The sequence below is a fragment of the Lissotriton helveticus genome, chromosome 3_1 (genome assembly GCF_964261635.1).
Source record: "Lissotriton helveticus chromosome 3_1, aLisHel1.1, whole genome shotgun sequence".
NCBI lineage: Eukaryota > Metazoa > Chordata > Amphibia > Caudata > Salamandridae > Lissotriton > Lissotriton helveticus.
The window spans coordinates 329,346,526-329,360,162 of record NC_136061.1 but is presented as its reverse complement, the minus strand read 5'-3'; the positions used below and the strand labels follow the sequence as shown (position 1 = coordinate 329,360,162).

Here is a 13,637-nt window from a genome sequence, read left to right as displayed (position 1 = left end):
CAAAGCACTATGCGTTGTAATGGTATGCGTTGTAAAAGTTGCGTCGTAATGGCATGCGTTGTGAAAGTATGCGTTGTGATGTCATACATCCCTCCATCCACGCTAATGCCATTAGATGATGAGCATCATAGACTGGTAAGTAATTGAGTTTGGCTATAGTACTAGTGGTGGCAGGGCCCTTGACATTTGGATGTCACAAGCCAGGATAAGATAAAAAATAAGTTCTTTATCTTGTGAAACCGTCCCCTGAGATGATCATTGAGTACCTGCTGATGTGGCAGGTCTAAAAATCATGAGCTTACAACATAGAGGCTCTTTTATGGAAGCCATGTTAGATTCGTATAGAACTATTCAAATTACTGAACATAAGTTGATGGGTTTGGGTTCAAAACGTTCGATTGCCTCAGACCCAGGACTACAAACATGTGTCTCGATGTTTCTGCTATTTGAAGGCTTATTGGGTAAAGAGGTGTGCAGTTGTGGATCAAAAGTTCCTGTCTGTCTAATAGTATGGACTAGAAGTTGTAAACACTTATGGTCTTCTCCGCAATACCCTTTGTAGACAATGTAGAGGACTTTCAATTTAATCCTCACATCCATAAACAGCCAGTGAAGTATTTTCAGTACATTTTGTTAATTGAAAAATGTAATAACAAAAAAAATTCCAACTCTGGCTCACCTATTGACAATGTGACAAAGTGACTCATTGCTATCTTGTTGTCTCATATTGTGTAACATTTATGTCACTAACACTGTTATGCTCAATTTTTTCAGTAGTTCGTTGTTTGTTCTTGAGCTGGAACCTGTTGAACCTCTAATAACGATGAAGATGACTGCCCCAGTCTTTTCCAAGCCCATGGATACTCACATCAGACATAGGTAAATGCTCAAAATAATATTCTCCAGTAAGCATCAAGTGCTGATTCACAAAGAACATGTGTATATTTACTCATATTTGAATTTACTCTTATTCCTAGAAGTATCCCTCCACTGTTTTTGGTTTTCACCATTTCCAAGTGGTGGTTTACATCTAGGTGTAGACTTACAAGCTCCACCCCCTCAATAGAAAGCATAATACAACAGAATTTACAAGTGTAAAGTTACTACTTCAATTTTGATACATAATCTACAATAATTTATAATATTTATAATTAACCCAGAAATATTAAAATAATATTAACAATAATACATCAAATTAAATATGCAATAAATAAAATAAGTTACATATACTAATGTTATAGCTACATATTTTTTAATCTTTTTTAATTTTCATAATATTTAGTAAATGTGATAAAAAGATGCTTTTTTATTAATGTAAAATATTTTTAGTTTTTAAAAAACTTTACATTTTCATTTTTTAAATTAAGTTTATTGTTAAATAATAGATCAATACATTTATATAAAATGTTATCACTTAAAAATGTACACATAATTTTAAATATCAAACGAATTGAATGAATTTAATTTCCATGGGGTGAAATTTTAAATCTATGCCACCATTGCTTTCTATGCCAGTGACAGTGTGGTTTTGTGTGGTGCTTGCTTTAGTACAAGCCTGAGCTGGAGTTTGATTGACCTGCTTTTGACACTGTTAGGGCTGCACTATGTGTGTGTGTGTGTGTGTGTGTCACTTCGATACAATTAACAGTGGAAGGGTTAATAATCATGCCCACATATCTACACATTATTTCACACATTTCCATCCAACAATTCTACTGCATGTCTAGTGACTCTCACAACCTTCAATAACCAGGAAAACTGTGTAAAACTCTTGCAAGATTTTCTTCCCAATTTCGTTCTGGCACAGTCTCCCACTATGAACTGTTCTTTAATCACTACTTTACTTTCCATCCTCTCTCTGAAACAACCCAGATTCTCCCTCTCATCTTCTCAAATGCCACCTGATCCAGTGGTACAGGTGTAGTGCAGTATGTCCACACCATCTCTTGCACTTTCCTCCTCCAATTGCAATGTCTTTGTCAATGCTCTCTTGCACTTTTCCAGCAACCCCGTTACTTTGTACTGTAGCTGTGACCTCACAGCGGTATTAACCTCTTTTTGACATGATGAAAAATGCTGTGTGGAAATAAAATGTTTACAGTGACCACTCCGAAAACCTGTTTTACTTAATGGTTATGCTCTGAAACCCTATCAAATATTTCCTCTGGGCCTAGGTTACCTGAAGCTTTCAATGCAATGATGTCGGACTAGTTTCTGAACGATAGAAAGCTGAACACAGCAGTCACTGATAATTGTAACCGCTTTGAATTGTGTAGATTGAAAAGGTTTTTACCGATCTTCCCTGGCACACCGAATAGATACAGAACGTGCAGCATGAATCCAAAGTTTCCTCACATGCACACACACATACATGGCAAAATTGTAGCCGCAGTGTACACTTCCGCTCACACACAGCATATGGTTCACGTGCCACATCAGGCCACGCTACTAATAACAGTAACTGCAAAAGCATCTACAGGGCAATCCACCCTTGCTTGTGTGTGTGTGATGGGGCATTTGAGAGTTTGAGTGTTGGTGTGCGTCTGTGAGTAGTATAATGGGACTGCTTGACTCTCTGTGATGCTTTGATGTCATGATGTGTTAGTGTGATGGGTGCATGTGAGCATCTGCATGTGTGTAGGCACCGTTGTGTAATGTGCTTGGTTGTAGGTGTGTTTGTGTGATGGCATGTGATGTATGGTGCGATGTTCGTGTGTTGTTGTGTTGTCAGGGTGGTGTACGCCGGTGCAAGTGATTGATGGTATATATGTTGTCATGTGACAGTGTGCGATGTTTCGTGTGATTATGTGTGATGGTGATCGTTTGTGTGAATTGTGTGTTTGTAATCAGTCGTACAGACAGAAGAAGCGAGGCAGGCACAGGGATACCCTAACAAATGCACCATTTAAACCACAGTCTGGCCACAGTCAGCCTTGGTTGACCATGTACGGCTCATGGACAACAATGGTGCATAGAGAAGGGAGACAGCTAACGCGCAAGCTTGACGTCTAGCTCCTGTGTGTGGGCCTACGTGCAGTCACATGTGGCATCCAGACTCAGTCTTTGTTTGCAAACATGATCTTCAGGCAGCAAATCTTTAAACTGAAGGTGCTCCTCTTGTTTCCAGTGTTGCGAGCAACCTATGATGGGGTACTCTCAAATGAGACACAAGTCTCACGAAGAGGCCAGATCTGGTTCCATTCTTGAAAGCAGTACTGTGATAAAATGCAGTGATTGATGCTAACAGACGAGCTAGCAGCAGAATAGGTGCTAAATGAGGACAGAGGAAGTGTAATTAAGTTGGTTGGGGATCAAGCAGCAACAGAAGTGAGCAGGACAAAGCCAGAAACATTAGTAACCATCCTGCTGAGCCAGTCTGTCCAGCAGCTTAGATGACACTGAACACATACCACTTGCAAGGCTTCACCCTTCTTCACAATGTGAGTCCCATTCCAAGTGGGATTTGCACACACATCTGAATGTAAAAGATTACTAATAGTTCCCAAAATGTGTACTGATCGCTGGGATTTAGCCTAAAGAAATGTGTGTGAAAAAAACATGATTTTCACAGCTTGCAAAGGTAGAAAAGAATCAGGATTACACTGTTATTCCTCATTATGAGCTGTGGAACTCGGAATGGTGATGTAAACTCGCACCTGGGACTAAATACACCCTGCAGTGTCAGTATTTACATGGGCAGTTTTACCTCCATGGAATAATGTTCCACTAGTAATTATGTCCTATGTCCTGTCGGACCACTGTAGTCACAGCAACCCACACACTACATGTGAGAAACAGGCCAAAAATGGTCTCCTGCAGCAGCAGACCTCTCACCCGCGTACAATGAGACGGCTTCTGCTAGCCGCTGCCACCACCACCTGAAGAACATCTCCATGTTTCACAGCATGCGCGTAGTTACATACTTACAGAGTATTAACATGTACAAGATCCCACATGTAAATATATTTTGAGCATACATAGAATTATAGATGGGTAACAGTGAATTACGGGGGTGTTTTTTCACTGAGGGATGCTGAGTGACATCAAATAGACAATGAGAGCGAAGCTAGAGTTGTCTGCGATGTCACTCAGAGCCCATAGCGAAAAACTTCTATGTAATTCACTTTTTACCCATATATAATGTTATGCTAAGCGTGGCCCCCAAAATCATCTGCCCCTGCTTCCAACTGCTGTGCAGTGGCAGAGGATTAACAGGGGAGCCACACATATTATTCTATTAGGTATCCCTGCTTCATCCTTGACCAACTCCCTTCCCAGTCCCTGCCTTCCTTCCCAGTCATGCCGCTGTGCTTTCAGCTTTCTTCAAAGCAGACAAGCAGCACTGTGCTGACAGGCTTCTAGAGATGTCTGCCAGCCTGGTCTGCAAGGTCTATACGAAGTAGCAACGTCATAGCAATGAGGTATGTCATTTAGAAACTGAAATAAATGATAGAGGCTCTATTCTGAGAGCCATATATACCAACATAATTAATAAGAAGAATACAAACAACTACATTTATAGGAAATGTCTGGGCATGTTTGACGTTCCCCAGTGTGCCTTGCTCACTTTAGGCAGTTTGCCACAGCACAAACGAAGCATGTTTTCAAGTGATGAGCCAGTGCACCATGTGATGAGAGGTGCATAGTAATTCTCTGTGTCATTACCTAGTCCAGTAACACAAAGCTGCCTGTGACGTGGGAGCAACCCTACTGCAGCAGCTCATCTGAGGTGATGTAGCTCATAGAGCATGTATCTTCCTGTTTATCACGTGTGAGCAGCTGTGCCGATGTCACGAGGACAGGTGGACTCACCCGCAGCAGCTGGCTCTATGGAGTCTGTGGAAAGTGACCATAGGCCCGCTCTTAGAACAGTGACTGGGCAAAAACATTACTTTACGGTTTGCACACTCTAAACTTTGGTTGTTACTTCTGAGATTAACGCAAACGTCTTTGTGTGAGTGGGAGGAAGGGTGGAGAGTTGGGGTTTAGGGGAGGGAAGGCGATGCTAAGTTCTTCCAAGACCCCCTTCACGAAAAAATAGGGAAAGAGTAAAGATTTTTCTGGTTCTTATGTTCCAACACCCTGGAAAACTGGATTCGTGAACAGCAGCTCAGCCAGAAATTGGCATAGGGACGTACACAGGAGTCCATTTAACTCACAATCAGGGCGTGACTTTGATACTAGGCAGATACCTGCAGCTCAGGTTCAGTTTTGTGCAGAGACACACTTGCGAAAGTGGCATTACAGTGAAATGTCCCTTTACATGGAAGCTTGCAGGAGACATATGGCTTCTGCATGAAGAAATCTTAACAGCCTGACTTCCATATTGTACCTTGAGTTTCTTAAAGATGTAGAGGCTGAAGGCAAAGTGCCACTGTAGTTGACCTGACAACCTTGAAATGAAGTCCGCCTTGAGATCCAAGTCGGAGGAGTGGGGATGGGCCTCCAAGAAGGGAGTCCATGGAAAGGGTAAGGCTTTGGAGCACCAGCAGCAATGCCTGGAGAGCAAACACAAACATGCCTGCTTGTCCTGTGGAAGTTACCAAACCTGCAATGGATGCGACAGAGCAGAGACTCTGCTACAAATGACCTGAAAATCAACATTGGGTGACCATTTAGAGCTCTTCTGCTGCTCGTCGGTGGCCCTGTGAAGAGCGTGAAAACCATGGAACACATGATAATTGATGTTTGTAGGCCGCTGCAGTAGAATCTCAAGGCCATTGCTCATCTTCGGGCCAGATTCACTAATGTCTTTCCTATGATAGGTGGAACTTCTGGAGAGTTAGGGGTAAGGCACACAAAGTCATAAAAAGAGCTTTGTGGATCAGGCTATTAAACACCCTCATCTGGGGAACAACCTTTACAACGAAGGTTTTACAACGCGGTACTGTTACCACGCAACTTTTACAACGCAAGTCGTTACGACTTGCGCTGGGGGGCGCTCCAGGATAGTAAATAGTTTAATTTACTATCCAACTCCTTCCCTACTATCCACGGGGACTGGAGTTGGAATAGTAAATTAAAATATTTACTATCCTGCGCCCCCCCCAACGCAAGTCGTTGTAACGACTTGCGTTGTAAAAGTTGCGTAGTAACAGCACGCGTTGTAAAAGTACGCGTTGTAACGTCGTACATCCCCCTCATCTTGGCACCCAGATTTGCTACTGAAATGGGATGATTCTTCCCTGCTACACCTTAAAACCAAACAAAGGAACAACCTTCAGTAGCAGGAGAGAAGACAAGACCTCGCTGCAAGTCATTACTACTCAATCCTAACGATTCAATGGGCCAATCTCATGGTGTTTCATTGGTTCCTGGACGCCCTCAAAGAGCCAATGGCAATGCTTACTTGATAATTATGACTGCATCCACCAGGACCCTTTGCTCCGTTGCTATGCTTCGATCTTCTTTTGCATTCTCTCATTTGGTTAGAATGCAGCCATTCCTACTGTTAACCATGGCATCACTTGCCTTTTAAAATAGTTGGAGGACATATTCTAATAATCAGATTGCACTAGGTCTAAATTCTGCATTGTTAAAGCTTATTAGCAACCGTGGCCGAGCCACATTTTCGCAAAACAACTGTCATCAATTATGATGGTATACGTGCTAGGCTCCTCATACATGTACTCTGGCATCGTGGCGTTGTGTAGATGCCACCGGAAGATGAAAGTGTTGAAGCGTCTGTAGAAAATTAGTTAAAGTCTGATCCTTGACTGCAGTGACAGCATTAAAAACATGGGAATGTCTAGAAGCAGGGTTGGCTGGACCTTCCAAGGAAGGCCTGAAGGCTATATACTCAAATCAGAAAGCCAGCCATTCATCAATAACGCCTGGATTTCATCTGCATTATTATCTAGAATTTGTCTAGAATGACCGGCCATCTCAAGGGCATCATGCTTTGGCAAGAAAACACAAGTGCCACGAATACCAGTCAAATCGCTGACCATAATTCGACCACACATGTCTTACATAACAATTCAATTAATAGCATAAATATTATTCACTGTATAATGCGTTTCGCTGCTCTCCACACTGCCTCAGTGTTGTTTACCGCAATGTTTCCTGCCTGCATATATTGTTGTATTTTGTGTTTCCCAAAACTAATATAGTTTTGTTTTGATTGTGCAGTGTATCTGGCCAGGGTGAAGACATGGACTCCCCACAGACGCCTCAAACTACTACACCTCCATCTTTAACCTCCGTAAGCAGCCTGTAAGTATTTCTGTGCGGGACAGTGTTTTAAGAGGAAATTCATTTTATTAGGATGAAGAAGGAAAAAGAGAATTATTCCTTTTGATTCATTTATTCTCGTTCATGGAGGGTCGGCTATCCTCCCAGTTCAGCACTCACTTTATCTTTGTCTTGTTTTTATAGTCACGTTAGCAAGAAAATATAGACTGTACTTTCCCACAATAGTAGAATTGTGGAAAACACATCAGAATGATTTAAATGTATTTTTTATCCTTTAGTTAATTTTTTCGTGAACATGTGAATAGAGCGTTAGCATGTCTAAACAGATGGACAGTTACATTAAAAAAAATCACAAAATCAATAAAGCATAAGAAATCCAGGTTTTCATTTGCAGTTGTCCTTTCTTATATGTTTCAGCCCCGTGTTTGCGAATACCATCAATAAAGGTGTGGCAGCATACTAAAATTAGAACATTGTAATTTAAACAGCAGGTATTTTATACAAACATCTTTAATGGAATAGGATACCTACTACATAAAACTCGTTTCTTAAACAATGGACGTTCACTCTCCGAACTGCTTATTTGAACATATAAACGTTACTTCCTGATTGTCTGTGGCTGTCCCACAACTCACACCTACGATGAAGTGACATTTTTGCACAATTGGGAAAGTTCCTAGAACCAAGAAACTTCTTCTGAACTAACAACTTCCTGCTTCAAAAACCTCGGGACCCTTATTAAACAATGTATAATATTAGCTGTGAGAATAGAGAAGCATAATTCTGCTTATCCAATAGGAAATATATGGAGATCATATTTAAAGAACTGCAACTCTAGTTTTCTAGCCCAGTAGTCTAGAGCAAGGAGCTCCAAGAAGTCGCTGGGAGTTCTATACTCTGGACCCTGCCTACAATACAATCACATTCTAAGACAGGACCTTTAGTACAAGTCTTCACTCATCCCTTTATCACAGGCACTAATGATGACTTTGTAAGTGACTGAAAGGGTCAAAACGTTGACAGGTCCAGAACTGTACTAGGTCTCATCCTGATTTCCAAGAGACTGTTCTATGTGCCTATATGTAATGACCCAGTATTTCTACTCTGACCCTAGTCAATTGCATTGTATACCTACCCATAGCACTTACGCCACTGTTTATCACTGGGTGATCACAGTGGACATTGAGCACAATAATTGGCAGTTGTTTTGAAAATATTACGATATTTTGCAATAAATATGTGTGAATTGGCTAGCTCTTTCTTTTTCATGGCATTCATTGCATTAGTGAGTTGTTTACCAGAATTGTTTTAAAAGTATCCTAAGTGAGTTCTTAGTGAACCATTGTTCTTCAGGCAATAAGTATGATGTGTGGGTAAAGCCTATCATGTGAAGAAGTAGACATGAAGGAGTAATAACATTCAACCAAATGGGCTTTTAAAAATTGACAATATACTGGTTAAAAGACCCATTTTCGAGGGCTACTTTTAAAAAGGGCGCCTTTAATCAAGAGAGTATCATACGGTACAGATCTTTAGTAAGTCATTATACCAGTGGATAATAAAAGAGGGAAAAAACTAAGGGGCAGATTTATGAGGCTCTTGCGCCTCCTTGCGCCGCAATTGCGTCACGTAATGTGACGCAACGGCGGTGCAAACAATGCGCCCTATTTACAACGTGACGCATCTAGGAGATGCGTCACGTTGGAAACCCCTGCGCCATAAGGAGGCGTTCCTGCGCAGGGGGGGGGCGTTCCTGCGCAGGAACGCCTCCTAAAAGTGGCTGAGTGAAATCTATGAGATTTCACTCAGTCACTTTCTACGTCAATTCCCTACGCCTGCTTGAAGCAGGCGTAAGGGTGACGCACCATACATTGAACAGGTGGGCCCTGTGCATTGCAGGAGTCATGTCGCACTTGCGACATGACTCCTGCAATGCGCCGCCCGTGTGCCGAGAGATGCGTCACGCATCTTCACTGCCTTGCACCATGGTGCGCCGCATCATAAATGCGGCGCACCATGGGTGGCGGAGCAGTGGCGCACTGTGGCGCATGTTAACTGGCGCATCCCTGGGGATGCGCCAGTTAACATAAATCTGCCCCTCAATCTTATCTTACATGAGCACAGCCCAATGTTTTCTGAAAAAGACTGAAATCAATATGCTCCTGTAAATGTTAAAGTAATTAGTAATAACAATTATTTTTGTGTTGTCATAGCTGGCGTGCAGTGCAAGTAGTCCCAAAGATGCTCAGGAAAAAGTTGAAGTCGTCAATGTTCAGAGCAGCAGCAGAGGGGAAAGTAGAAGAGCTCAGACGTCTGCTTGAGGAGGCCAAGACGGCAGCAGAAGACTTCCCGGAGCAGTCTGTGAGAGGTAAGCTGTATTCCAGACTAGGGCTTTAGTTATGATAGAAATCTCATGTTTTACAATGAATTATAATCCCAAAGACTCGGGGCCAGATGTAGGTCACCAAATACCGGTCGGTAACAGCCAAATTCGGCCGTTACCGACTGGTATTTGGTGATTGAGATGTAGGGGCCATTATTTTACAGAATCGGTAAATTTACCGAATCGGTAAATTTACCGAATTGGTAAATTTACCGATTCTGTAAAATACCGAATCGGTAATTTTACCGATTCGGTAAATCCACATGTAGGTGACACTCCTAAGAGTGCCACAGGCCAGGAGTCGGTATTTTACCACCCAATCCTATTGGGTGGTAAAATACCGAATTCAGGTGTGCATGCACATCTGTGCATGCACACCTGTGCAATGTGACACACAGAGATGCCCTTAGGGCATTTATGTGTGCCACATGTCACACATGCCTGTACTTGGGGTGCTAGAGGGTGTCAAAGTGACACCCCCTGCACCCTTGCAGGATTCGGTATTTACCGATTCGGTAAATACCGAATCGGTATTGCCCATTGATTCCTATGGGCTTCAAGGCCCATAGGAATCAATGGGCAATACCGAATCGGTATTTACCGATTCGGTAAATACCGAATGTTACAGATTCGGTAATTCAAAAAAAAAAATTACCTACATCTCCCTCCTTCAAATTTACCGATTCATAAATACCGAATCGGTAAAATTCGGTATTTATGAGTCGGTAAATTGAAGTTACCTACATCTGGCCCTAGATGCGCTAAAACACACATATCTGAAATAACCTGAAAATACCCATGTCAGATAAATGCCTAACATCATTTGCGGGTCACAGGGTAATACCAGAATGTTCATTACACCAAAGCAATAGGTCGCTTTCTCTTTATCTCAGCTGGGCAGCGGTGGTTCCTCCGTTATGGCGGAGGAGCGTCGCCCCACTGCTTTCTCACAGTGCGAGAAGCAAAAACATAAAACGGTAATAACGTTTAGTTATTAACATTTAATGTTTCCTTTGCGGCTGGGCGGGTGGGCCTGGCTGCTCTGCTTATAGAGCAGGGGAGGGGAGTAGTGCTTTTCCCACTCCTGAGTGTGCAATTAATGTTTGGTCGGCACTCTTGGGCAGCCCAAACCAGTCATGCGCACTTTACCCTTCTCCATGCAGGCTGCAATAACATGTCCACACCTCCAGCCCCTTGCTGAGCGCCGTGTCACGGCGCTCAGACCAATGATAACGCTGCATTGCAGCATTGTGATTGGCTTAGGGGAGGGAGCCTGGTTGCCTGCTTCCTTTTCCTGTCCGAGTCGGAGGCATGACAGCAGGAGCAGAGAAGATGCAGGACCCTGTCTCAAGGTAATTTTTTTTTAGTATGACCCCCGGGCGTGACCCCCATGCAACCCTTTCTGTGTTTGCCCCCCCCCGTGCCCGCCCCCCACCTGCAAGCCATGCCGGCTGCAACTGCACCTAGGTGTGGTCCTCATAAAGTAGTTCAACACTCTTATAGTGTAGCTTTACCAAGATTTATTAAAACACTTTATGGGCAGAAAACCCTTAAATGACAATATACTGGAGCACAATTTGTTTAAATAACACTGTTTGAGGACAAATAACCAGAAAAGTCAGTCCATAAGTCTAAGATCATGTGATATATTTTCTTTGTCTTTACTGTGTTTATACGCTTCCAACCAAGGACATGATCATCAGCTGACACGTGTTTCTTCCCCAATAGGCCATTTTCAAGGCGGGTGACTACAAACTTTATTTCATATTCCTCTAACAATAATAGATGAAGTAAGACAATATAGGTGCAGAACATGAGTGTCCTCTAGGTGATCTCTCCTGTGGCCCATTGCTCCGTTGGATTCTTCCTAGTAACAAAATGTAGTCGTCCTCATATGTTTATCATCAATATTTTCAGGCTCACAATGAAGTGGTGTTGCTATTCAGTCATGGGTGGCACCGGCGTAGAGAGCCCTGATAAGCTCTGTGTTGTCCTTCGCAAAATGAACCGTGGGTCATAAAGTAGTTGAAAACTCTGATGGGTTACCAAGATTTATAAAAACACTTTAAGGTAAAAAAAAACGTATTTGTGTAAAGAATCTATGAATTTATGCTGACCTCTTTCAGACAGCAACTATCAGCAGAGTCTAAGAAACTAAAATGAATTAATGCTACAACAGCCCGTGAACAGATTACAAACCTCTCAGTTTGTCTGGGGAAGGTTTTAACATGAATGCACCTATGCCTCTTACACCAGGTCTACTCTTCAGGGTTCATGCTTTTCCTTAACGGAGGGCCACTTAATTAAATGATGTAGCATAGCAATCAAACAAAAAGACTATGTAATGCCCTTGCATACAAAAATAAAACATTAACTTACCCCTTTCCTACATTTCATCTACAGATTTTCTCATGAGTACGTTAACCTCCACTGATACTGGGAAAACCTGCCTAATGAAGGCGTTATTAAACATCAACGATGACACTGAAGAAACAGTGGAATGTCTGCTGACCTTTGCAGAAGAAAACGGCTTCTTAAAGAGACTTGTGAATGCGGAATATACAGAGGAAGCTTACAAAGGTAATCACATACAACTTTTATATAGCTACCAGTGGCTTGGTAAGCCACATTCGCAATATTATGGTTAGAACTAATTTTTTATATTATATTTCATGATTATTATCTACACAAATGATTTTATGTACATATATATCAGTTTATAATTCTATGTATTAAATATGTGGTTCAGTTCTTAGTAGTAGTTTGTGGAATATAAGCATAGCATTATATAAAATAGAAAATAGAAAAAACAACCAATTAGCATCAAATTTATAAAAAGGAGCAATTTTTGGGAGAATTTTGTGCAGATTTATCAATGGCACCAAAGTTATTATTTCTGACTGTGATAAATGAGGTACAATGGTATGACTTAGTCAGACTTTAAATAGGAAATGCTGTTTTGTATTTTATTATCAGTGTTTGACCCAGTCAACACATCAGCAGGACAATTGGCTTATGCCAGGTTTCTGTTATGGTCACATGAAGCAATGCCAAAAACAAATGAGCCTGGGGGCGTTGATTGGGCACGAAGCATGATAGCTGCGTGAGTGAAGAGCTCGACTGTGGCCTAAAATATATCCTGTTATAACGGCCTGCTGTCGTAACCGAAGCGTGACCGCCAGATACCACTGAGAAAGATCGCTGCTGGGGAGTCAGCGGGGAGGCGACAGAGCAGTGAGCAGAGACGTGCCTTCCAATAAACGGAGACGGCCTGGAAGCCGAGGACTGTCGTTGACGTAGAGCCCGTGGGAGGCTGTCAGAGGCCTTCGGCTGCCTGCTGGAGTGTCAGACCACGCTGTGCAGAGAAGAAACGGCTGTGGTGCGCTCGGGCACCACTTTTGCTGCCTACCAGACTGGGAGGGCCCGAGTAGTGTGTTGGGGGCTGGTCCTGGAGACCGGTGAGTGGTGGTGATAATGTTGGAGACTGCAGCCTGTGGTGACGCCACGCCTGAAAAGGGCTGCCTGTGACCCGCGGCCACCCGCTGGAGGGCCGGCCCACACTGCAAGAAGGAGGGAAAGCTGCGGTGTTCTGAAGCACCAATTTTGCTTTCCCTGATCGTAAAGGGATGGCCTGGGTGGTGCGCTGGGGGCGGGTCCGAGCGCCTGATGAGAGGCAGCGTGAGCCCCACTCAGCTATGGCGGCTTGTGAGGAAGGCCTGCAGTTTTGAGATTGTCCAGACAGGCTCCAGAGGAGCTGGGGATATAGGCTCCCAGGGGGCAGGAAGCTTTGAACATTTGCACAGGAGTCACAGGAGCTACTCACGCGGCAGCGAGCCAACAACGCACAGTAAATTCGGGGGGGGGAAGCACCAGTTGGAGCAGTGTGTGGCGTACCTGACACACTTATTAAGCCCCGGGGAGAGTGGCTCTGGCTGCGGGATGCAGCAATCGTGATATGCCCGGACGGGACACAAACCTTGAGTGAGTGCATTGTTTTTTTGTTTTTTTTTGTTTTTGTTTTTTGAAAACCTTTATTGTTATGGCACGAAAATACAAAAAT

The 13,637-nt window shown here is 43.0% G+C and overlaps 1 protein-coding gene across 1 annotated transcript in view; it reads left to right on the top strand.

Annotated features, from left to right (window-relative positions):
- The window catches only part of TRPV3 (transient receptor potential cation channel subfamily V member 3), a 90,265-nt gene that overhangs the window by 29,044 nt on the left and 47,584 nt on the right, over positions 1-13,637 (top strand). Inside the window, exons 3-6 of the mRNA XM_078683589.1 lie at positions 775-879; positions 7,132-7,215; positions 9,408-9,562; positions 11,981-12,157. Of these exons, the coding sequence (XP_078539715.1) occupies positions 775-879; positions 7,132-7,215; positions 9,408-9,562; positions 11,981-12,157 (521 nt within the window). The remainder of the gene's footprint in view (positions 1-774; positions 880-7,131; positions 7,216-9,407; positions 9,563-11,980; positions 12,158-13,637) is intronic.